At 39.1% G+C, this 26054-nt stretch overlaps 1 protein-coding gene across 1 annotated transcript in view; it reads left to right on the forward strand.

The window, feature by feature from the left end:
- Positions 1 to 26054, forward strand: part of LRP2 (LDL receptor related protein 2) — a 177048-nt gene that overhangs the window by 15978 nt on the left and 135016 nt on the right. Inside the window, exons 2-4 of the mRNA XM_027558351.1 lie at positions 18531 to 18638; positions 20670 to 20792; positions 23598 to 23714. Of these exons, the coding sequence (XP_027414152.1) occupies positions 18531 to 18638; positions 20670 to 20792; positions 23598 to 23714 (348 nt within the window). The remainder of the gene's footprint in view (positions 1 to 18530; positions 18639 to 20669; positions 20793 to 23597; positions 23715 to 26054) is intronic.

Genomic DNA, 26054 nt, shown 5'->3' on the forward strand with positions numbered 1-26054 from the left:
CAAACAATGAGCTGGAACATAACCAAACTGTCTCCCATACCATTGCAGTTTCTGAACGGCATTGAACACTCACGGGATTTGCATTTGTAGGACAGGTGATAGAGGGTTATTTAGGATTCCTTCTAGAAGGAATATTTGGCATCTTGAATTACATATGAGAAGTGAGAATATATTTATGAATTTGCAAAAATTCAGTGCTAACATCAATCAGATTTTATAAGGAGAAAATTCCTACAGTTTCCTTGAAGGCAGCCTAAATTGTGGGGATGAGCTGAAGCCAGTGATATAGATTTGCATTTCTGGCCCCTGAGCAAAATGCTGGGCTCTTTTCACTATTATGGAAGCTCTCTGGTCCCACTCCCTGCCCCCTTCTCCACCCACCCAAGGATCCTCAATCTGAAGGGTCTCCTCTGGACACAGTTCAGCTGTGGCTGAACCCTGTCTGGTGCTGGAACACGGCCTGGTATTAAGTTCCAGAGATGTACCTCTAGGCTGCTTGACGTCTCTGAGCTTCAGTTTCCTGGACTACTTAGTGATTTCTACTCCACAGGTTCCTGAGAATATTTAAAGGACATTGTGAGCGTGCAGGGTCCGGCACTTGGTAAACATTCAGTAAACCTTTGGCCCCACAGGGAACCTGGTGCTAAATCATTCATAGTTGACCAGCTCCTGCTTAGGTCAATGCAGCAGAGCAGCCACCATGCTGTGTCTTCTGAAATAAAGGAACCACTTGTCACATTCTCTATTCATAGAACTTGTTGGGGGGGAAAATATTAAAAAAAATTTTTTTTTATAAGGAGAGGGAAGTCAAGGAAGCATTAGAAGACAGGCATTGTACCTTGCCTTTCTACCCCCAAGAACATTTATTTGGGCTTTCCCCTCTAGGGCTTGAAATCACAGACCCAAAATGTCACGTTACATAGTATTTCAAACTTCTCAGTGGGCTCAGTGTTTCCATTTTGTGTGTCTTGTACCTACCTCCTGTAAATCTGGTCCTCTGCAGAGTTGACTGGTGATGTCTTTGTAACTCTGAGAACAAGAGTGATGGATGCGTGGGTCTAAGTAGAGCTCAGATGTGCCCTCTGGTCAAGGAGAAAGCTTTTCAGAGGGAGGAGTGTGTTCAAAGATGAACCCTCGGCTTTTAAGCAGACCGTGTAAGGATCATAAATAGTGATTTTTTCCCCCTCTTTTAATAGTTTCTTATTCTGTGAAAATAGACAATGGTCCGTTAGCACTCCATAAATGCCTGGTGAGTTGAATTGACAGCATGGGAGCACTCAGTGGCTTTAGAGGGTGCCAGGATCTTACAAATTTGTTTTTTTTTTTCTCTTTACATCAAAGGAAACCTGCTTCAAGTACACTCTTGGTAATTTGAAGGCATGTGTCAGTGACAGAGGATGAAGAATGTGTTTTTTCCTTGGTCATGCCCTATGCCTTTCTGCCTCTGTGCCAGTTCCAGTTTGTTCCTTCTGCCAGGCACACCCTTCCCTCAGACCCACATATTGAAGCTTAAATGCATCTTCCTCCACAGGGCCTTTCTTGGTCTCCAGTGAATGTTATCTGAGCCTCTCTCACAACACTTACCATCACACCATGAATTAAAATTATTTATGCATTTTATCTCTTTCTCTAGCATAGGACCACTGATGCTAAGAGTTATGCTTGCCTCCTCCGGTATCCTCTGTCTGGCACAGAGCCATGTGTAAGCAGGAAACTCAAGAAATCTTTTAGTGGAAACTTCTCTGAGTTGTAGTAAAGCAACTCTGTCCTCTAGGGTAGGTGACAGGCATGCTCTACTGCAGACTGCTGTTGCAGAGAGGATTGTGTTTGGCTTTGTTTCTCCCTTACATAACCAGCAGTAGGAGGCTGACTTGGTACTTCCGCGCTATCATCAGGGACCTACGTACCCATCTTCCTGCTCCACCAGCCTTTGCTGGTGGCTCCCATCCCTAAGGTCACCTCATTGTCCAAAATAGTGTCTGTAGCCATGGCTACCTCTGCTCTATATTAGGTGTGGAAATGGAGGAGGAAAAAGAAGGGCATGCTCTCTCTTTAAAAGAGACTTCCCAGAAGTCCTGCACAACCCTATTGCTTGCATTTCATCTCATTGATTAAAACTTGCTCCAGTGACCACACTTAGCTGAAGTCTGGGAAATATAGCCTTTTGGCTGAGTACACCATTCACCTGAATAAAACTGGGATTCTGTGTCTGAAGGAGGAAGAGGAATGAGCATTGTGGTCGGCTATTGTGGTCCTGGCCATAGATGGTCAGGACCACATTTTTGTTAAGATATTTGAACTGGATTTGGAGGATAGATGCAAGGAGGATGAGAGAACTGGAAGCATGTTTTGGGAGAAATGATAGAAAAACTTGATGTTTCTTTTGGAGAAGAAAAGAATCAGAGGAACAATGGTTAGCTCTCTCTTCAAATATTCAAAGGACCATCATATGGACCATCATATGAACCACCATAGGGCTTAATAATGACATTTTTTTTTTTTTTTTGGTTATGCTTCATGGCATGTGGGATCTTAGTTCTCTGACCAGGGTTGGAACCTGTTACCCCTGCAGTGGAAGTGTGGTGTCCTAACCACTGGACCACCAGGGAAATCCCCTGGAGAGGTTTCCCAAGGAAGTCCCTAAAGCCTATTTCTAATGATTCTAAGGGGTAAGAAGGGAGTTGTAGGCACACAGGATGCACCAAAAGAAGGCTGGAGTTTTGAACCCAGGTGTAGACTTCAGGGGTTTCTCTCTGGAGTCTTTACGGTCTCTTTTAACCTTTGACCTTATTGAAATGTATACTATATATATGCATCTGTGAGTCTGATTTTGAAGTTAGAAATAGTTCTTATTCAGAATCCCCTTTTCTCAGTGGTTGCTGTAATGGTGCTACTGCATTGCAGTTTACGTTTTGAAAAGCTCAGGGCTCATTTCCTTTACGTTTGATCTTTTTCAAAATGTCATTGAGAGTCAGAAACAATTTCCATGTGCAGGCTGAAATGAGAATTCTTAGACTGGAAATACTAATGTCAGGGCTTAATAACTGCATATTGTTTAACTTGTCATTATCAACTACTTTGGACTAAGATATCTGTGCTTAGGCGACTGCTTAATGTTATTAGTTAAACGTGAATTCTTTTAAGTTATTACTAAACGTTTTAAACACCAGAAATGTAATTGCTGAAATGTCTTTTAAAAAAATTGGGATATAGTTGCTCCATGAAAACAGAGACATTGTCAAGCAGAGAAATAAACTGGAAGAGTTAATTTATCTTACTAAATAGATTTATTTTTGAAAGTGAATAGATGTGAATATGAAAACTTGCCTATCTTTGTAAATTAAGTTCTGTTGTTCTAATTCAGTTTTATTTTGAATATACATATGTTCTTTTGTGAACCTCGGATATAAGAAATACTTAGTTAAGGAGAGAGTGTAATTTTTAAAAGGCTTCCCAGGTGGCACAGTAGTAAAGAATCCACCTGCCAATGTAGGAGACATAAGAAATGTGGGTTTGATCCCTGGGTTGAGAAGACTCCCTGGAGTTGGAAATGGCAACCCACTCCAGTATTCTTGCCTGAAAAATTCCATGGACAGAGGAGTCTGGCGGGCTATACTCCAGGGGGGTCACAAACAGACTAACTGAACACACACATATAATTTAAAATAGAAGTGATAATTTAATAATATGATATGAAATTTTTGTATTAAATCAGCTTTTTGGAGGGTATAAACTATGATTCAAATTAGGGTAATTTAGAACTGGGTTGCAGATTATGAATACAGAAGGGCTAGAGTATAAGCAAATATGTATGGAGCAAACAAAAACACACTGACAAATTCAAAGGGAGACCATATATAGAGTTTAAAGGATCAGAAGACACCTGCTTAAAAATAGTAACCATGGCTAACTTTTGCTGACCATGTCCTTATGTGCCAGGCCCATACTTTAAAAAATTTTTTTATTTATTTGTTGTGTCAGGTTCTTAGTTGCCTCGTTGTAGCATGCGGGTTTAGTTACCTTGGGGCATGTGGGGTCTTTGCTCTCCAACCAGGGCTCCAACTCTGCATCCCCTCCATTGCTAGGCAGATTCCTAACCACTGGACTGCCGGGAAAGTCCCAGGCCCATACTTCTTATCCTATCTTCGTTTTAACCTTAAGAGTAGGAGCTCTTATTCTCATTTTTAGATGAGGAAACTGAGGCATAGAAATTAAGTAACATGCTCACGTACCATAGAGTTAGTAAGAGATGGAGCTAGAGTTTTGAACCCAGGTGTAGACATCAGGGGTTTCTCTCTGTAAAGTCATTGGGTTTCTAATCTTCCCTCTTCTCTCCCTTTCCTCACCCGACTCCTCCTGCCCCCATTTTAGAGTAATATAGCAAGCACATAGCCATCTGGTTATTCAGACTTTGTCTTTTAAACTTCTGTCGAAAAGCTGTTGGCTTTTAGACACGCTGGGTTGAATGGAAGAAGGGAAAAGTAGACGCCTCTACGTGAGATGCATTCCTACAGGTGTAGTGGAAAGTATACCTTCAGGAAAGTGTATCAGCTCCATTCCTTTACAGCAAGCTTTGAAACACTGGACTTCCATATATGTGTGTGTGTATGTGTGTGTACATGCATATGTACACAGATATACACATACACATTGGGTGGAGTTGGTAAATCTTACATTTCCAATGGAAGGAAATCTTTGAGTTACAAACAGTAGAGCAAGGGGTTTTGGTTTACAAAAGAACCAAAATTATACTATTTCAGTAAATCATATTCATTACTTGATTCTCTTGGGTTTTGGCATCATTCATTTTGAAATATTTTCTTAGGGCCTTTTTCTAAATCCCAGATTAATCTAAAACACATTTCAGTGATTCAGAGATGTTACCAGTTCTCCTGGGAAACCTTTGGACTGTATTTTTGATGGCCTGTGCTTTTATGGAAAAATGCTATCTCTGTGCTGATGACATTTCCAGTATCAGCAAAGATAGCTGACCATGTACGACATTTGGAGTCCTGTTAAGATCCTAAAATCTGTGCCATCATTCTGGTGAAGAAGGTATTTGGGCATTGAAAGTGAAATTGTTAGTCGCTCAATCGTGTCCGACTCTTTGGGATCCCATGGACTGCAGCCCACTAGGCTCCTCTGTCCATGGGATTTCCCAGGCAAGAATACTGGAGTGGGTTGCCATTTCCTTCTCCAGGGGATCTTCCTGACCCAGGAATGGGTCCTGGGTCTCCAGTAAAGAAGGCAGATTCTTTACTGTCTGAGCTACCAGGGAAGCCTACAATGCCACAGTTAGAAATTTCACTTCTTTGAGGGCTTCCTGTTTTCTGCTGAAAGTACCAGCATCCACAGAAAGCTTTAAAACTCAAACTTTGCTGTGAGTAAGTTCACTTAGGTGCAGATTTTGAGGCTCAGAACACTTTGGCCACGTCATGGGGATCTAAAGGGAAGAGAAGGAAAGGATTTTTAGACTTCGGTGGGGGAAATGAAGCAGAGGTGGGACTCTTTAACTAGATAAGGCCCTAATCGCCTCATTCCTGGACTATCAGAGGAAACTTTTAGGCTTAAGTTGCTTTTCCCTCTTTGTAACTTTACCTACCAAACTTAGTGAGGTGTTGAGTGCTCTTAACAAACAGTGAACATACTCTTATTCAGGGAAGAACTGGCCTCACTTAGTCCTGGCAGGAGATGGGCTGGTTGTATGGGCTTGACTGAGGACAGCCAAACTGTCCTGGACTTTCTGTCTTTACTGTTGTGTCCTGACAGTTGTTACTCTGTTTCCTCGAGCGTACAGGAAATAGATGTTCTGCCAGAGCCTCAACACATGCTGTTGGATTGAATTGAGTTTGGAGCACTTGCTGTATGAGGTGGAGACTACTTCGGAGGGTGATGAGAATTGTGTTTATTACCAGGAAAGCCTGGGGCTGGGGTCATGGCAACGATGGGGTACTTTATTCCTCCTTTCGGAAGGGTTGGACCAGAGAGAAAGTAATAACTGAAGATGATAAAGTTTTCCTTTGGATATATTGCACATCATAAATCACATATGATTTTAGTCAAAGAATATGTACATTTGTAGCATTTTTATATTGCATTAGTGAACATTTAGAGAATTCAGATACCGAATATCTTAAGCATTCTAAGGAAGAATTTGGAATTTCATGTTTTTGAACCTAGGCCCTGGAGAATTTATGAACTTTCTCAATGAAAGTTCATAATGAAAGTTTAGCTTAGCTTCAGTTGATTAAAATCCTGAATTTCTTTTATGTCCTCAGTTCTATGCCATATGTTGAGGGAAGTGCTGAGGTCAAGGGGAATACTTTTATGACCATAAAAAAGTTGCTGTGTCCAAGTTAATATAATGATTTAAAATCCACTCTGGGAAAGCCTCTATATTTATCATCAAATTTTTTTGTGTGTGTTGAAATTATACACTTAGGAGAGTTTGCATAAAATCTCCAGAGGCTCACCTGAGATTGAGTGATTTGAAATAGATGAAGAATAAGAATGTTTATTGTAGGAAAATGCATTGAGAATAAAATAGAAAACCAGTGGCAAGCTTGGTTTTGGCCCCAGCTTGACCTATGTTTCCTAGGATAAATCTGGATTTTCAGTCTTGTCCTTGATCTCAGACTGGGCCAGTGGCTACTTTGTACATGGGCAGGCAACCAACCACCTTGCTCTAAATGCTGAGCTTCTCACAAGCAAGGGGGCTCAGGCTCTGGGAGTTTTCTCTCAATTAGTTAGGGGAACAGACAGGTCTTATCTGGTGAAGGCACTGGTTCCTGAATATTTTACTTTGTAGGCTGTTAGAATATTTGAGATGGATGAGAAGTGGGTATGCCCAGGAGGGAGCCACCGTTCACAGAGGGACTGCTGTCCTTCAGGCTTTGTGCTTATGGTTTACAGGGACCTCTTTAATCCTCATCAGAACTTGGTTTTGCAGGTCAGAAATTTTGCAGGTAATAGCATGAAAAAAGTGTGAAAGTGTTAGTCAATTGTGTCCGACTCTTTTCAATCCCATGGACTGTAGCCTGCCAGGCTTCTCTGTCCATGGAATCCTCTAGGCAAGAACACTGGAGTGGGTTGACATTTCCTTCTCCAGGGGATCTTCCTGACCAGGTGATCAAATCTGTGTCTCCTGCTTCAGCAGGAAGATTCTTTAGCACTGAGCCACCTGGGAAACCCAGGGAACTGCATATCAGAGTTTAAGTCCATGTTCACCAACCTAAGTCAGCTAGGCAAGAAATCCTTACTGATTGAAAATTTAATAGTGAATAAAACAGAATTCCAGCCTTCATGGAACTTTTTGAATGATATGGGAACAGTAGTCTGCGCTACCCACGTGTCTTGGATCTTAGTCTAGTGTTTTCTCCATCACTATCTTCTTATTTTAGCCCTAATTGAAAAATCTGACTTTCTCACTGAATTTAATTAAAATCGTCTTTAAATAATACCTGTATTTGGAATCTCAACTTATTCATTTATTGTCTAAGTCAGCACTGTATAATTCTAGATGTCTAATTTTCAGAATTAAAATGATAATTGAAAACTCCATTCTTGACCAAAATTCCTAATACCAGTTTATTTTCTTGTAGTTTTTTAAGAAGTGTAATAGAGGCAAAATTCCAGTAAGCAATAGTTTTAATTTTTTGTGTCAGAGATTTTGTTGTATGTACTTCCTAGTATAGTTTATTACTGAAACCATTATTTTTTTCCATCATTAAAATTCTAAGTTCTATTTTATTGCATGGTTAACACTTTATTATGAAAATAGGTTCTTACGGTCATTATATATTGATACTTAAATACAGATTAGGTGAAATCTTAGGAAATATATGTTACCTTTTTCTTCCTGCTTTTGACCATCACTGCAGGTAAACATAATTTTATTTAAGCTGCTCTTAATATTGGGGAATTATAAACTCACTGTATTTAGTCAGAAACCCAAATACTATTTCATTACACATGGGTATTAGTGGGTGATAATATAATATTGTTGATTCTGTGTCAACAAGCTATTGAGTTTCACATTATAACATGAGGTGATGACATTTATAGAGCCTGGAAGTGATTTGAAGACCCATAAATGCTATTTAAGCCCAGGCATAACAAACCAGGGCCAAAGGACTCCTGGTTTAACAGATAACCTGCTGGTGAGGCATGTCCTGAAGTTCTTTTTGTTCAGTCTGCTAAAATCACTGTAGTAGAGGAGACACAGGAAATTTTATATCATTCTACCATGAAAGTCTTTGCAAATGTAATAGATCCTATTTTATGGTTTCCCAAGTTACCAAATACACCTTTACCTTTGACTCTATAGGCAAACTAACATCATGCATATGTTAGCAAATCGCTTATAATAAAAATTACAGATTTTTAAAAAACGTTTTGTATTGAGGAATAACCGATTAACAATGTTGTGATAGTTTCAGGTGAGCAGCAGGGGACTCAGCCATTCGTAAACATGCATCCATCACCCCTCAAACTTCCCTCTGATCCAGCGTGTACTATAACATTGAGCAGAGATCCATGTGCTACAACAATTACACATTTTGACTTGTGGAATCAGATCTTCTCTTGCAGCTTCCTTGTTTCCCCTATTTTTTTGTGGGGGGTAGGGTACAGAGTACTCCAGAGTAATGCTGTATATAAACAGTTTGTATAATGTGGGTCGAGGCCAGGGAAAGGGGGGAGTTCCATCGTTTACTGAATTAGTAGAGAATGACCCAGACATATAAAGAGGCTCCCAGGGGTTTGAGGTTGGCTTCTAAAGAGTCTTTTGGACCCTCAAAAGAGTCAATATGGAAGATAATTGTTCCATTGGTAGTTAGATTGGAAGAAAAAATGGCAGGATCCATTATAAAAGTACACAAATCATCATGATCTCAAGGCTTTATCAATCTTTTGGAAATCAGCTTCACCCACATATTCTAATGCGTCTCATATCGTTTGTTTATTGATTTGGTTACTAGGAGGTTCTGTGCTAGGCTCTGGGATTACAGAGGTATTTATTCCTGCTTTTAGGAGCTCACACTTTAGAATAACGTGCTGTTCTTGGTAGAATCATAATAAATTCCTATCACCTTGCTCTCACTCTTCTTTTGGTCTCTTACTCTCATTTACTTTTTCTGTTCTTTATTTTTCATATATATATCAGGTCATGGTGGGAGAATTTTGAGCTTCTTATAAAACGCTTTCTGAGATATAAGGTGACTAGAAGGGAAAAAAGGTCAGTGTTTCTGTAAACACTATAATAAGCCCCACAATGATCAATATTTCTGGCCAGAGTTGTCATTAGACTTGCTTATTGATGTGTAAGCATTGGTTGCTTCAGACTAAATTTCATGCATATATTTACAATTATATATATTATACATAATATATATACAACTATACCTAATCTCCACTTTCTGAAAATGTACAGATTTCAAGTGAGAGCTTAGAGTTCCTAGCATGAAATTTGTGACCTATAAACCCACTTAGCAGTTACAAACCAGTCCAGCCTGGATTTGGGCCACTGTTAAAGAAGAATGAGTTACCATTTTGTACCACTGAGGTTAGGGTACAATGCTAGGTCTCATTACACTTAGTGTTTGGACACTGATATTGGTTGACTTTGGTATCTCTCCTTTCCTCCCCCTCTCTTCCTTTTTCTTTCCCTTTTCTCTTTCTTCCTCTATTTTATCTTTCTGCCTCTTTTATTCCTTTTCATGTCTTGAGAGCATATTGGTATAACTATTGTGAATGGTCAAGAACTAAATAGCATAGAGTAAGGGACTAAGTACAGCAAAGGGTTTGTTAAATAAAAACAAGGAAAAACTGTACAGCACAAAAGAATATAGCCATTATTTTGTAATAAAGTGAAGTGAAGTTGCTCAGTCGTGTCCGACTCTTTGCGACCCCAGGGACTGTAGCCTGCCAGGCTCCTCAGTCTATGGGATTCTCCGGGCAAGAGTACTGGAGTGGGTTGCCATTTATTTCTTCTCCAGGGGATCTTCCTGACCCAGGGATCGAACCCAGGTCTCCCGGCATTGTAGGCAGACGCTTTACCGTCTGAGCTACTAAGGATTCCCATATTTTGTAATAACTTTATTTATTTATTGGTTGAGCTGGGTTTTTATTGCTGCGTGCGGGCTTTCTCTAGTTGCAGAGAGCAGGGCCCATTCTTCCCTGTGGTGCTCGGGCTTCTCGTTGCGGTGGCTTCTCTTGTTGTGGAGCATGGGCTCTCGGGCATGCGGGCTTCAGTAGTTGTGGCGCACGGGCTTGCTGCGGCGCACGGGCTTGCTGCGGCGCACGGGCTTGCTGCGGCGCACGGGCTTGCTGCGGCGCACGGGCTTGCTGCGGCGCACGGGCTTGCTGCGGCGCACGGGCTTAGTTGCTTCACGGCATGTTGGATCTTCCTGGATCTGGGATCAAACCTGGGTCCCCAACACTGGCAGGTGGATTCTTATCTATGGTACCGTCAGGGAAGTCCTCTAATAACTTTAAGTGGAGTATAAGCTATAAAAATATTGATTCACTGTATTGAACACCTGAAACAGTATTGTCGGTCAGTTATATTTAAATAAGTTAACAATAAAAATTTGAAAAAAAAAAAAAAAAGATCAGAACAAGAAAGTATTTGTATGATTCAGTCCAGAAGACCTGTTTTGTAGTTAGAAATGATTTGCCCTCTGACTGTAGAGAATCACCAAGTCCATCAACTGGGAGTCAATTTCTTCTTTTCCTGCTATTGTCATAATTTCCGGTATCAAGCCATCGATCATTTGATAACCTGTGATCTAATTTACTTAAGATGACCAAAACAGCAATGCTGCCTGTATTTTTAACACACGTGTATTGATTTGACTTATGATTCAACACTTGGGACTAATTAATGAGAGAAACCCTGGTTTGGTGCTATTTATAAACTCTGCATTCGGATTGAAAGTGGGTCTGTCACACCCTATACAAGCCTTAAGCAGGAAAGTGGTTTGCCTGGATCTGTGTAGTCCCTTATTTCTCATAAGTGTGTGATTTTCCTTTTTAGTTTGATTCCATTGAACTATTTTCCCAATAATGTATATTGCTAATCAGTAAGCCATGTAGGAATACTTTGGGCAGCTGGGGTTGGAAATCAGCTCTTAAATGGGGGTGATTTTTAGTTTTTGTACAAGTCATGTTAAGACATTGTGTTGAAGGGCGCTGGACTCTTTCCTTATGGAGTTGGATTCACTGGGTTCTTATTAACCAGAGCAGGGAGACTATCTTCTTTGGTTTGGATAGTGTTCTTTCAGCATCCTATACATATAGCTCTTGGCTATCAGATAACCAGTTAGTTCCTTGGTGGGGAGTGGGGACAAAGTTCTTGGGCTTAAGTTTTCTCCCAGGTGGAGTATGCGTCCCTCTGTAGGAACCTCAGTGACTCAGCTGCTAAAGAAAACAGCATGGATTATATGAGAAAATACAGGGAAGACTAAAACAAACACAATTTCGGTGTTTGGTATTGGCTGGCAGGAAGTTTTCATTGCTGAGTGTTCTTGGTCAAAATAGCTTCTTTTGAATGTTTTAGGCACTCAGGTGATTGTCAATTTATATCTTTCTTTATTTATAAGTGTGGCAGGGTGAGGAGAGGGTGTTTGAGAAAAGTATACATATATTTTTTATTCTAATAATTACACAGATGGGAAAAGGTTGCACCAGAAGCAGGTGTGTTTCTGACTTTGTTTTTCACAGCAGTGATCCTTTCCATTAGTGAAGAACAATTGCCTGAGGACTTCGAGTTTTGGCTTGGTTTTTTTTTTTTTTTTGGCCTGTGACTCCCCTCAGCCTTGAATGGGTAAGCCTGTGGACTCCTGATAGAGCACTCCAGGGTGACACAGGCTTTCCTGGAACTGGGATTCTTTATCACACTCCCATGGAAGTTCATTTCAAGGTGCTGGCACTAGTAGCTGGGGCATGATATTGCTCAACCCCAGGCCCTCTTATTGATGGGTGGGAGGGAGTATGATTGCCATTTAAGAAATTTTATGATCTTTAGGAGGGAAGAATTTATTCTAGGGGTTTTCTTAGATGATCTCTTTCATGTGGGGTAAGACATTTTGAGCTCTGAATGTCCAAGCCACTTAGATGTTCTAAGTTGTTCTCAACCGGGAGTGGTACCACCATTCTCAAGGGTGTTTGGACATGTATGTCACATCACAGGGGATGGGCACACTTGGCATTCCACTTGTCAGGGGCCAGGGACACTAGACATTTGCTCTTTGCCCAGCGCAGTTGAATAATTTTCCCACCCTACATGTCCATTGCTTTCCTGTCAAGAGTCCCTGGGAAGTGTGATTTTATTTATAATGCAGTGCCGTGCTGATGCACAGTCTGATTGTAGGGCTAAGAGGTGCTTAAGGAAAAATAAGTGGTGTGGAAGAGATGAGGGTAGAGGAGAATGGCTGGTAGCTAGTGTTTAAGCAAAATGGGGGAGGGATAGCTCAGTTAGAGAAGGTGGAAACGTAACTTCCCACTTCCCAGAATTTAGAGGCTTCTCTGATAGTATATCATGTTATTCTGCTGCCTTTTGATCATTGAAAAGACACTTTAAAAATGACTAAATCTTTCAGCAGTCTTTGCAACCTGCTATCTCGCAAGGACTGGCTGAATTCCACGTGCTGGATGCTCAGACACATCCATTCAGCTTGGAAAAGACAGAACACTAGGGGCCTTGGGTGGTGCCTGTGGAAACTGTTGGCCATCTATCTGCCAGGCATTGGATCAGTTGTGGGGCAACTGGAAGGGCTGCAGGGTGAGCACCATGCCTCCCGGAGTCTCTGAGTGAACCACCCACTGCCTTGCTCACCACGCTCTTGCTCTGGGCAAGGTTCTGAAGAGCCCAAGGCCTTCTCATGGCCAAATCTGTATCTTCATTCAGATTTGCATCCACCCAGAGAGCCTTTTAGTTTTAATAGTTACTGAAGTGAAAGTGAAAGTGTTCAGTTGTGTCCTACTCTTTGTGACCCCATGGACTGTAGCCCACCAGGCTCCTTTGTCCATGGAATTTTCCAGGCAAGAATACTGGAGTGGGTTGCCATTCCCTTCTCCAGGGGATCTGCCTGACCCAGGGATCAAACCCAGGTCTCCTGCTTGGCAGGCAGATTCTTTACAGTCTGAGCCAGCAGGGAAGCCCGATAGAGTTACTGGCAGTAAAGATTTCTTAGTTTTCTCACTCTCAACCCATTTGACCATGTCACTCTGTTCTTGACATTCAAGGCCCTTTCTTCTCCATCACCCAGCATCGTTGTCCCCCATGTTTGAAGAGGTTCCCGTGTGTGGGCTTTGGAGGCCTGCTCATTAGACTTGATCCAGGCTGGGCCTCCTTCAAGTTGCTTGGACCCTACACAAAGCCTGGTCTCTCCATCATCCACCCAAGTCCTGATCTTTCACACAGGCCCAGTGCAGGCTTTTCTCCTTCAAGAAGCCTTCTCTCATCACACCATCTTATAGTGCTGATTTTTTCCTCCATGAGACCAATTAGTTCTTACTGTCTCTGGTGCTTATTTGGAACCAAATCATCTGCTGTCATATGGCACAGCTTTGGGGTCATACTACCTGCTGTGTGAATCCCTGCTTCTCCATCTACCAGTTATGAGATTTGGTCAAGCCTCAGTTTTCTCATCTATGAAATGGGGCTATTAATACTGTCTCATAGTATTATAGCCGTATTATCTCATAGTTGTGAGGATAAGTGAGATCATCTATGGGAAATACTTAAAATACTGCTGGCACTTAATACTGCATGTGTGGGAATTTGACTCTTGTCTCTGAGGTGCAAGTTCTCCTACTAAGGGAATAGAACTCTCACTTCATCTATTTCTAAAAGAATCTAATGGATGTGTATAAAGATTTTTATATCATCTGACACATAGTAGGTACTTAACAAATAGCAGCTATTGTTGTTATATGGCTATGCAATTTATAATGCATAAATAACTTTTGTTCCCAATAAATTTATAAACTCTGTATAAGAAAGATCATAGCTTATCATTCTTTGTTTCTTTCACAAACCTTAAACAAAGTCTTGCACACAGTGGGTATAATTTTTTGTGTGGCTTTTTTGAATCTGACATCATATTCTTTTGGTCTTTTTTTAAAAAAAGTAACTGCATTTAAATAACGTGTGTACATGATCACTCATCAACTGACTTTGTGGTTTTCCCTCAAAGCCCTTGAATTTTTGAAATATACTTTTTGCTTTGTTTTTTATTTTTAAAAAGACTTTATTGAATTTGTTACAATATTACTTCAATTTTATGTTCTGGTTTTTTGGTCGTGAGGCATGTGGAATCTTAACTCCCTGATCAGGAATCAAACCCACACCCCCCTGCAATGGAAGGTGAAGTCTTAACCACTGGACCACCAGGGAAGTCCCTTGAAATATCCTCTTAATACCAGTATTGTTTCCCTCTATCAAAACATCAGGGCTCTGAAACAATTTGGGGAAGCAGTCAACTCAATTTGTTTGTAAACTGGATTAACAAAAAATAATTCTGGCCACTTATTTGGCGACCTGTTCTGAAAACCAGGCAGCTAAAATGCTGCACAGGAAGAGCAGTGTTAATAGGTTGGTTTGCTGTGCCTGTCTTGAGTTGGCTATTGCACTAGCTGACAATAAGAAGGGCAAGGTCACCAGACAATTTGTTACCCTTGGGTGTCACGGCTGCAGTGTTAAGTTTGGAAATTAGCAAGTGATTTTAAATCTTCCAAAGGGGACAGGCCTTGTTGCTATGGATAAGGTGTGGAAATTGTAGTAAACCATCACCAGTTTATAAACATCACAAATATGTTTGTCTGCACCAAGGGAGTAAAATTAAGTACCAAAAAAAAAGTAAAAATTATGGGTGAATTGAGGAGTGTATTTGAGTTCAGTGAAGGTAGGATTATTAAAATGCCACATAGTGTTACATTTTTTTTTTTTTTTAAACTTTACAATATTGTGTTAGTTTTGCCAAATATCGAAATGAATAAAAAGAGCACATGTACCTCCTCAGGTAGACCCCAAGTGTCTGAATAGAACAGCATGTGTTAGAGGATTGAGTAGGAAAATAGGATTTGCCATAGAAATTACCTTACTCTGTTAACTTTGGACAATGTTCCATTGACTACAACTTGCCCTTTTCTTCTAAGAAGAAAATTCACGAGAGGAAAAAGAAACTGTTATAGGGAAAGAGCAAATGAATAAAACATTAATATGGTAATATTTTTCTCTTTCTTTTAAAACTTTTAGATAGTCCTCCTATTTCAGATTAAACCAGGTTTCATTTTTCTTTCTATAGATTTAAGATAGTAAGTTTCAATTAAAAGACATTGTTTGCCTTGATGGTTTTATGAATCTCTTGTCTGTAATGATCCCAACAGACTGAATTTTACAAAGAGAAATCTTCATTTCCTCGTAAATATGTGTTTACTGTCTCATGTGCCTAGCACTGTGCTTAGAGGCTGTGAAGGATACAGAAGTGGTGCTCTCAATTCTGTGCTGTGCCCTTTCGGGAAAAACAAACTTCTTTCCTCCTTGAGGCATTATCTGTTACTCTAGTATCTTATCTTAACACATTCTTAGCCCAACACTTAAACCCGGAAACTCTATGGCTATTTATGAAGAAAGGATTACTCCTGTTTTTCTCCAGCTTGGAGCTCTGTAAGGTTAAAAAACAGGTTATTCCTATGCCCACTGTAATTTTTCTTGAAACTTTTTAAATTTCCCTGTATTGCTTAAAAAAAATTTTTTTTTATTAAAGTATATTTGATTTGTAATGTGTTAATTTCTACTGTATAGCAAAGTGATTCAGTTATACATATATATATATATATACACACATTCTTTTCATATTCTTTTCATATATATTTCATATATACACATTCATATTCTTTCCCATTATGTTTATCACAGTACATATTCCCTTTGTAATATTAATAGAATGGATGACAGTTTTCTAACAATAGTGGAGCATTTGGTTGATAAGTTACCACCCAGCAATGATAGAGTACCCATTTGCTTTTCTTGAGAGGTGTTTCCAAATAATAGTCATTTGGGACTTAGACATGGAAGCTGACATTGAAAAGATGAATTTGATGAATTATCATGGATCTATTGATAAGTTGAGTGATTTGGGCTTCATATATTTAGATGATTGAGTATTTGGGAGGTCAAATGTGAAAAATATGAACTAGAAAGTTTTGCAACTTAATTGCAAAACTTCCCCTATCAATTAAAAAAATTCTTAATGTGTGATACTAAATAACTGCCTTTTAAGTGCTTAAAAAATTAATCTTGTGTATGTATTTTGTATTCTTTTCATGATATGCTTAACTTCATATTTTAGCAAAAACAAAGAACAACCTCAACATTTGACTTGTAATAAAAGTTGCTTAAGTGAAAAAGAAAAAAGGTTGGTTAAGAAATAACTATATGTATATATATATGTGTGTGTGTGTGTGTGTGTGTTTAAAACAGGCAGTGCTGAGAATCTGCTTCAGTATGCTCAGTTTCTAAGTGTATGATTTTTCTAGCAATAGGAAACTCTTTGTAAGTCGACTGACCTTTAGACAGCTACACTTTTTCAACCAGAAATTATTAGATACTAAGGGAAACAAATGTACTGAATTTACGAATGTATTATGTTGGATTACTAACAATAGACCTAATTGATAAAAGTGATTTAATATATGTTGTGTTAATAGCTAAACCTCCAAAGCCTCTAATCTCTCATGGAAATATTGCTTTGTAGAACAAAATCCAATGAGAAGTTCTGGGATTCCAGAGTGAATTTGTACATTCCTTAGGGGCATTTTTGCAAGGGAGGTTGTTGTGTTTTAAAGGTAGTTGATAAGAGACCTGCACCACCAACCCCAGACCTGCACCACCAACCACCATCATGCATTAGTCTATAGAAGGTATTTGGGTGTACGTATTCCTGTACCACTCGGTACCACCATTTAGTCAAGGAAAGTTTCTGACCATTTGCAGCATACATTATAAATCAGGATGTCACTACCAGACAATCAGATTTGAACATTCCATGAACAAAGTAGCCTATATCCCCTACGAATAGATCACTTAACTATGTTTATGTCATGCTGTTGATATGCCTGCCTTTACACAAGACAGGATAGCACGTTGCTTATTTATTTTGGGAGTAGGTAATTGATCTGTATATTTACTTAATTTCAGGTTAGTTAGTCAAACATTGAAATGGATAATTTAGCATGATTGCTTAAATAGCTGGGGAAAGTATAATTATTCTTCCAACCCCCCAAATTATTCCTCTACCACCATGGGCTTGTGAAAGAATAATTTTGAGTCTTCTCCAAGTTGGGCTGATGTTGACTGCTCTCTTAAAAAAAAAACATGATAATGGTACAGCACATAATGTATGGGGAGGCCACTGGTCAGGTATTTGGGAAAACTGAGGACCTCCAACTGCCAGATTAGTCCCCCAGGGAGAAGTAGGAAAACTGCAGGATATACTGGTTGAATTTAATGAATTTCTTTAAGTTATATTCTCTTTCTGGTATCACTAGGGGTATCACTGCCACTTGGAAATGTGGCAACTTTGATGCCAAGTTTGTGTACTCAAGATTGGCTGCAGAGATTTTTTTGTTTTTTGGCTTTTGTTTATTGCCGGAGAAGAGTTGTACCTGACATCTTACAAATAAGTTACAAACAAAAAGCCAAGATGTTGGTCTATATCTAAGAACAAGGAACCATAAATTGCTGTACATGATTTAGTAATAAACAGGGACTTAAAAAAACTGTAGGGTGTGAAACTGAAAAACAAAAGCACTATCACACATATGAAAAAGTTAATCATGACGTTATTAATCAGCAATAGTTACCCTTAGCATTCTGGTCTTTTCTGTGCTTTTTTTCTATTATATATACTTTTGGTAAAATTTTGTTCCCTTGTCTTTGTTACATTATATTACAAATATTTCTCCAAATCATTTCATTCTTCATAACTATTTTAATGAGTTCCTAATATGATATATAGATATAGATACAAGAAAGTTTATAATCATTTTTCACATTGGACATTTAGGAGGCTTGCAATTTCATTTATCATAAATACTACTAAGATGAAAATCTCCACACGTAAGATTTTAAATTCTCTGCCTCCTTCCTTAAGGGATAATAAAAGACCCAGAAGCTTGTTAAAGTGTAGAAGTAAAAGTATTAAATTAAATTAAAGAAGTATTAAATTTAAATTAAATTAAAGAATAAGTGCTTTTAAAAAGCAGGATAACTGTTGTCAAATTGCTTTCCAGATTCCTTACATCAAGGTACCTTCTAGTTAGCTGTGTGTGAAAATGACCTTCCTGCAAACCCCAAAACAGAATATAATCATAAAAATGTTTTCCTAATTGTATATATAAGTAATTTACATCCTTTGATTACTAATTAGTGGGATACTTTTTATTTCATCAAAAATTTGTATTTCTTTGAAATACCTGTGTGGATAACTTTTTAAACTGGCTTTCTCTTGCTTGTGGGATTACAGGATGTCGCAGTAATGAGTTTCTGTGCCAACCTGGGCTGTGTATTACTGCGTCCTGGCGGTGTGATGGGACCCGAGACTGCCCAAATGGCGCGGATGAAATTGACTGCCGTAAGTGAAGAGGGGCGGGGCTCAGCGCTGTTATGAGTGACAGAAATATTTCAGCTGTAACAAAGACAAAGAGTTGTGACTTTAATAGTTTGTACTGAGCTCCAATCTTCAGCGTTAAAGTGGCATTAAGAATTCAGACCTCTTTGAGGAAGAGGTTCAGTTCACATCAGTTTGTGTCTTATCCAAACACCTTGGTAGGGAACCAACTTTCTTAGCTATTTTCTGAAGCGTATAAGCGATTATTTCATATTATTCAATCTGCAAATTTTGTGCACGAACAAGAACAAAAAAATAATGTCTGTACTGCTGTGATTTGTAATTCAGGGAGTCTGTTTTCATAAACAGGATGTAGTAGATGTAGCAGGATGCAGAGGAACTTGTGTGAATTACTGTAAAGAGGTCACAGAAGTGGCTAGTGCAGTTTATATTTTTAAAAAATATAGTTAAAAACATTATATAGACACCAAATTTAACTTTTTAACTTACAAGTAATTATGAAAATCATTTTCCACGTACTTCTTCATTTATTTCTGTCCATAGTATTCTGAAGTAGCTTTCAGATGAGGAAACTGAGGCATAGAGAAGCTAAGTTACCTACTGAAGGCTTCCTGCTTGGTGTACTAATCCCAACCCTTATATCCATTTTCTCTCACCTTGCCATAGGAGATCTATCACACTATTGCAGTTTCATCCATTTCGATAGGTGAATAGGCGATGATTATAATCCAAAAACCCAGAAGGCAGGTGAAAATTCGAGTTGTTTGCCGTCCTCTAGCACAACAGAACACACTTTGGTATTTTGTTTGGATGACAGTGCACTTTGAGAATGGGAGAAGCGTGGGGCATAGGTGCCATGAGGTACTTCTCAAATTTTCATGCAGTACTGGGTCACCTTGGGAGCTTGTTGACGTGTAGGTTTTAATTCCACATGCTCGAGGTGGGGTCTGAGATTCGGCATTCTGGAAGCTCCCAGGAGATGCTGATGTTGCTAGTCTGGAAACCACACTTTGAGTAAGGGAGTAGTTCTGTTTGTAGAGACATGATCATGTGTTATCCATTTGCCTCCTGGGCTTACTGAGTTCATTTTAGGTTAAACACAAGGAGCAGAAAGGTAAGAAGAGTGTATCCTGATATAAAGGAATAACAGTTACACCAACAGATTTGTCAGTGTCCCATAGCAATGATAATAGCAACATACCAGACAATAGTGATTGCAACTAATTTGCGTGGCGCTTTCACGTATGTTGGGGCTTCTGCAGTGGATCAGAAGGTGAAGAATCTGCCTCCAGTTCAGAATACCTGGGTTTGATCCCTGGGTCAGGAAGATCCCCTGAAGAAGGGAATGGCAACCCACTTCAGATTTCTTGCCTGGAGAAGTCTATGAACAGAGGAGCCTGGAAAGCTACAGTCCATGGGGTGGCAGAAAGTCAGACATGACTGAGCAGCTAACACTTCACATATGTTACTCTTCTTATTTTTTACAGCAATGTGAGAAAAGTATAGACCCCATTTTATGATGCATACATTGAGATTCAGAGAACCTGCTCAAGATTTTAAAGCAAATAAATTGTGGAAATAATAAAATGATTTGATTTGGAGTCTTATTTTCCAAATCTCATGGATTTTACAGTTTATCCTCATGCTTTACTATTAGTTATTACAATACAAAACACTTCAAGTAATGTAATAATTATAAACTAATGGTTGATTTTATTAAAATTAAAAATGTAATTAAAATTTAAATTTAATATTGTTTTGGTCATAACCTTGTATGTGTGTTTTTGTATGTATATATGCTATTTGTTTTATTCTCTGGAATTTTGTATCTCTTTGGATCATCATTTTGTTGTGATACCATTGAGATTATTTGACAGTGAACACTGGCTAAGGTCCACAGGCTCTAAGGTTTTTTTATATTTGCTATCAAATATATTGAGCAGTAGTTGACATACTTCCTTTAAAAGGAGTATTGCTTGTTGGTATAATAGGGTGGATGTTTGACACAATGAGTTCTTTTCTGGTTTATTTTAGCCACCAGTAGTTGCCATTCCAACCAGTTCCTGTGTCCGAATGAACAGCTCTGCATCCCTGAGAGCTGGGTGTGTGATGGGGAAGATGACTGCAATGATGGTGCAGATGAACGTCGGCATTGCCGTAAGTGCTTGTAGAGGAGTCTTGCTATGGCCCTTTGGACACCTTAAATTCTAACCTTTACAAATAACAAACACAATGAAATGATTCTTTGTAAGTGAAAGAAAAGTTGGGCCTTGAAGGACAAGGAAACCTGTGCCAGCCATCTCACCCAGGGGTTGGATGATACTGAAAGTGTGAATGTGCTAAAGGTTTATCAATACATCCCTGTGATTTAGACTCCCAGCGTTTAATTTAGGTTATGTTACACTTAAGAGTGAAACAAAACACTTTTTGGTGTCTATATGTGAGGGTCTTCATTTATCTGGCAGTTGGATGTTTTGGCTGCAAAGAATGAAAAATGTAACTCAAAAAATTTAAACAAAAAGGGAATTTATTATCCACACAGCAAGTATAAATGTAGCATTGTTCCAGGATTGACTGGAAGATAATGGAAAATCTCCATTCCTTGAATTAATAACATCATCCAATTTTCTTCCACTGTTCTCCTCTGCTGTCTTTTTAGTCTGTTGGCTTTTCATGATTGCATGAAAGCTGTAGAAGTCCTGAATTTTACATTCCCATAATTCACATTTCGATATCTAGAAGAGAAAGCATTAACATCTTGATGGATTGAGATGGAGAGAAGATACAAGGCTGGACCACCTCTAGCTCTTGACCTCAGGTGTCCTCTGGAAGTATCCAGCTCTGATAACTGTGTAGCGTTCATCTTTGAGCTTTTCCACATTCTGTTTCATTACATGCACATCCCACAAATCAGTGGACATCTGTCATCACTCTGTGTTGGTTTTGAGATAGCCACGATCCTGTTGCATTTTCTCATAGTCATTGCCCACAAAGATCAAAGAAGCAACAGGTGTTTTGACGAGTACTTCATGTGAGAACTTGTTTAGTTGTTAGGTGACTAGAAATGGAGATGCTATGGGCTTCAGTGGGTTCTGGGTATATTTTTATTAAAAAAAATTGAATTTAGTCCAGGAATTTTGAGACCAGCACGGAGTATGAACTCTTCTCAGTTGGGCCACTAGATGCTTTCTTTTGAGGAAAGTAATGGAAATTCTCAGTACTCATGAGTTTGACTTTGGTGTAAAGTTAAACGTAGACTGTATTAAACAATCTGTTAGGGCTTGTCAGTGCTGGTCATGTGGTCTGCCATCCAGCAACAAAGAGATGGTGGTCCTTGGGACAAAGTGATTAAGAAGAAGCCAGTGAGATATGTAGAACTGTGAAAGGTGGTGGTGTGGTGGTGACAGATTGCAGTCTTGAGGAAGGTACAGACAGGAGCTGATCAAGGCCAAATGGGAGCATGGCATATCTAAAGCAGGTCCAGCTACGAATCAGGATTTAAGGTAGATTAGCAAAATGGGAGTGGGGGCCTGCTTCAGAAGTACCGAAAGGAGGAAGGAAACGTAGCAAGGATAGTGGGGAGCAGGAAGAAATCCTTGTTTCTAGGAAATCTGTCTGGGCTCTGATATTCTCTGACTGGCCTCTCAAAGGTCCTAGAGGAAAAGGATGACCTCCATGCTTGATTGTGAAGCTCCCGAGAGCAATGACTATGCTTTATTCAGCTTCTATCCCTAAGGCTTGCTATTCTGTGTCACAGGTAGTAAGTTCTTGATAAATGGACACTGACTGAATGAATGACTGGTTATTTATCTTTTGGCTCCATATGCCATTTTGTTCCATCCCCTTGCTGCCGGCACAGAGCAGGAAGAAAGCTGAGCTGTAGATTGTGATGCGGTGTGTGGTGGGTGACCTGTTGCTAATACTGCATAGAGGGGATGGGAACTGCCAAGGGCCACTGCTTGGGGAGATTCTATAATTTGTAAGCGATGCTATTTTAAACGGGTATGGATTTCATAAGGTAACTCTTACATTTTACATTTTGTATTGTGTTTTCATCAGATCATATTTCCCCCAAATGCTTCTATTTTTTATGTGGATAATTAAAAAGTCCCATCATATTTCCTGTGTTAAACTCACAGAGTAGAATTCACATGAAACAACCATTCATTCGATTTTGTCTGATTTATCCAGAGACAAATTTGATAAACTACTGATGTTCTGCCTTCACCTACCATAATCACCTACCATTTAAGCCAGCTTAAATGTCTGTTTATAAAACTGACACATATTCAGTGTAGAAAGCTTATAAAATAAGTCTTCCATATCTTTCACTATCTCCTTGAATTTTCTCTAACTCATGTCCATTGAATCAATGATTCTATTGAAACACCTCATCCTCTGTTGCCCCTTTGTCCTCCTGCCTTCAATTTTTCCCCTTTCAATTTTCCCCCAGTATGTCTCTGGGCCTTTTCCAATGACTCGGCTCTTTGCATCAGGTGGCCAAAGTCCTGGAGCCTTAGCTTCAGTATCAGTCCTTCCAGTAAATATTCAGGGTTGATTTCCTTTAGGATTGACTGGTTTGATCTCCTTGCAAGGGGGACCTTGATTAATACCTATACTTGCAAAATTCTTATTTCATCCATCCTTTTTGCTGTGTAGGTTTTCAAGCTATGTTGTGTTCTCAACACATGTTGCTAATATAGTTGTCTACACTCACAAACTTGAGTGTTTCGGGTATTTTGATAGTATGCTTGTCCTAACAGCCTTGCTTTCACATTGTAAGATGTCTTCCTTTGGGTAACCAGGTGCTCTACCTGGTGACCCTATGAATTTTATGTTCAGTGTATGGGTTCCTTGCCTTTACTTTTAAATTTCCTCGTTCATATTTGTTAATGTTGTCACATTTGTTAATTGATCTGTGTTCTTCAGTAATTATAAAGTCATACATTTTTCCTTTCACAGCTGGAATAACATGCTCCAGCCGTCAGTTTACATGCGAGAATGGCGAATGTATCCCAGGGGAGTTCAGATGCGACCATTCCACAGACTGCTTAGATGGAACCGATGAGAAAAACTGCCGTGAGTTCCTTAAAGCCTTTGCCCTGTATTTAGTTTCGCCTTTGTCCCTTTGGCATTTTAATCAATTCGTTGATGGATAAAAATGCCTACAATATGCCTCTTGTTATTGAAATCTCTTGGCAGATTCTTTTGTGGATTAGAGGTGATGTTCTGATAGGAGTCTATTTTTAGCAAGACATTCTGAGTGCGTCCTGCCTTAGCACATGAAGTTTCTGTATGTCTTGAAGAAACTTTTAACTTTATTTTTTTCGGCTTGTTTTCTTTCTTTCTTTTTTAAATAAACTTTAACATAGAGTTACACAAAGTCAGTGAGTACAAAACCCTGTTTGATCAATTTTAACTTTTATTACATTACGATGGTGAGCTTCTAGGTCAAATGTCTTTGGCCAATAAGAGTTTTTCTGTTCCTGTGGACTCAGTGTTTTCCAGATTACCTTTGGAAAGGCTTTCTGTAATGGAAGAATGTATCAGTTTGTAACTGATCACCACAAGATAAAGCATACAAATCACAGTGTTCTACATTTAATGAATATTTAATTATTACCATAAGCAAAATAAGAAAGTGAAATCATAGTGCATAATTTACTTCTTACAAATGAGTAAAGAGTAATCTGCCTCTCTTGAGACTTATATAGAATTTTTAGAATACGAGAATATACTAATTATTCTGTTGTGTCCTTCCTCTGGTTCATCTAACTCTGTCTTTAGCCTCAGACATACCCATTTTCTCTCAAAGCCCTTATAAGTCTACCATTTCATATGGTTTTCCAGAGCTTCCTTGAGTTTTTATGTCTTTTCTCCTGGCATTCCTTCTGGTATACTGCATTTTAAACTTTAAGGAGTTATTTCGTATTCTAATAATCAGTGGATAGATTTTGCACTTTAGAAATCTTGATCATAAACTTCTTGGTTATTATGTCTTCACCTAAAAATTTAAGTTTTAGTCTATTCTCCTGAGGCAACTCCTTTATTATTTGCTCATTTTGATATGATTTTAGTTCTCTGGACTGTCCCTAAGTTCTTTCCTTTGGTAGACTGTATGAGAAGCGTACACTTTCCAGTATGGCACCATGCTTGGAGTGGGAGCTGACATAGACTGGTTATGAGCACATTGCTTGTGTTTACTGTACTGTACAAACTGTGCTCTTGATGGAAGAAATCCTGGTATGTATGCCAGGTCCATGCTGCAGCCTATCATCACACAGTACAATAAAACAAAAGAAAAAACTTCTCCAATGCTTTCTTCCCTTGTACGTTACTTTGCTTTGAGAGGAGGCTCTGCTATTTGTCTTTATGTCTCTGTTTCCTAGCAGTTCTGGTATAATTCTGTTGTAATTTCCAACTTACACGTTTTCTTTTGAAAGAGATTATGTTGCCTCTATTTCGGATCTTCTTTAACTTGAGAAGATTTATGGAAAATTTAGACTTAATTTAATACTGGCAGTTTTAGAGACAGCGGTGTATGTCTTTAGGTCACAAATAGTAAGTCCAGAATCGAGGGCTCCCCTTTGAGTACTTTGTAAGGCAAACAATAAATCCTTTATGGTGGCAAGTGAAGAAAATATTTTTCATTAAGAACAGAGACAAATCATACATTATATTTTGCAGTATTGTGTAAACTTCAAAGTGTTATGTAAATTCCAGTGGTTACTCTTATTAGGCCGCTCACTGAGAACAATAGCACCGGTATTACAGCACTGTCTTATGAATAAAGTAACTGAACCAGCAAGGACAGAGTGGCTTGTTCAAGGGTAAGTGGTGTGTGGCAGGGCTAGAGCTCAGCTCGTCCTCTGGTCCAAGTCTGGTGATTGCTGTTCATGAAGGACTTTATTTACAGAAGGAGGAAGTCCTACCTTGTGCAAGAACAAAATGGGTGACCTGTGCCACCAGCCTGCATCTTTATCCCTTATTTAGGAATGGATAAAAAAAATGAATGCTTTATTGCAATGCAGTGGTACTTGTGGAAATGCTATTTGAGGCAAAATAAAAGGCAGCCAAAACAGACTGTTTGGATTTATTCCATGTGAAGACCCTGCGGCCAAGTCTCAAGTCACCAATACAACTCCTCATGACTTTGCCAGTGGGCCTTCTGGAAAAAAAGCTGGCAGGGTTCAGGTAGCTCTTATAGGAATGAAGGAAAGGAAGTGAGTTTTGTAAAATGTCTGGGCTGGAGTTCATAATCAAGATTTTGTTTATATTTTTTTTAAGTACATACAAATAATTGTCGAACTAGAGTTAAAGCTCATTGTTTCTGGAATCATACAAGTCATGAATCCTTCAGGGTTCATGGCCCTGAAGTGAATCTCAACATGTAAGGGGGTTTTACAATGAGATCTCTTT

Source organism: Bos indicus x Bos taurus, chromosome 2 (genome assembly GCF_003369695.1).
Source record: "Bos indicus x Bos taurus breed Angus x Brahman F1 hybrid chromosome 2, Bos_hybrid_MaternalHap_v2.0, whole genome shotgun sequence".
In the NCBI taxonomy this organism is placed as follows: domain Eukaryota; kingdom Metazoa; phylum Chordata; class Mammalia; order Artiodactyla; family Bovidae; genus Bos; species Bos indicus x Bos taurus.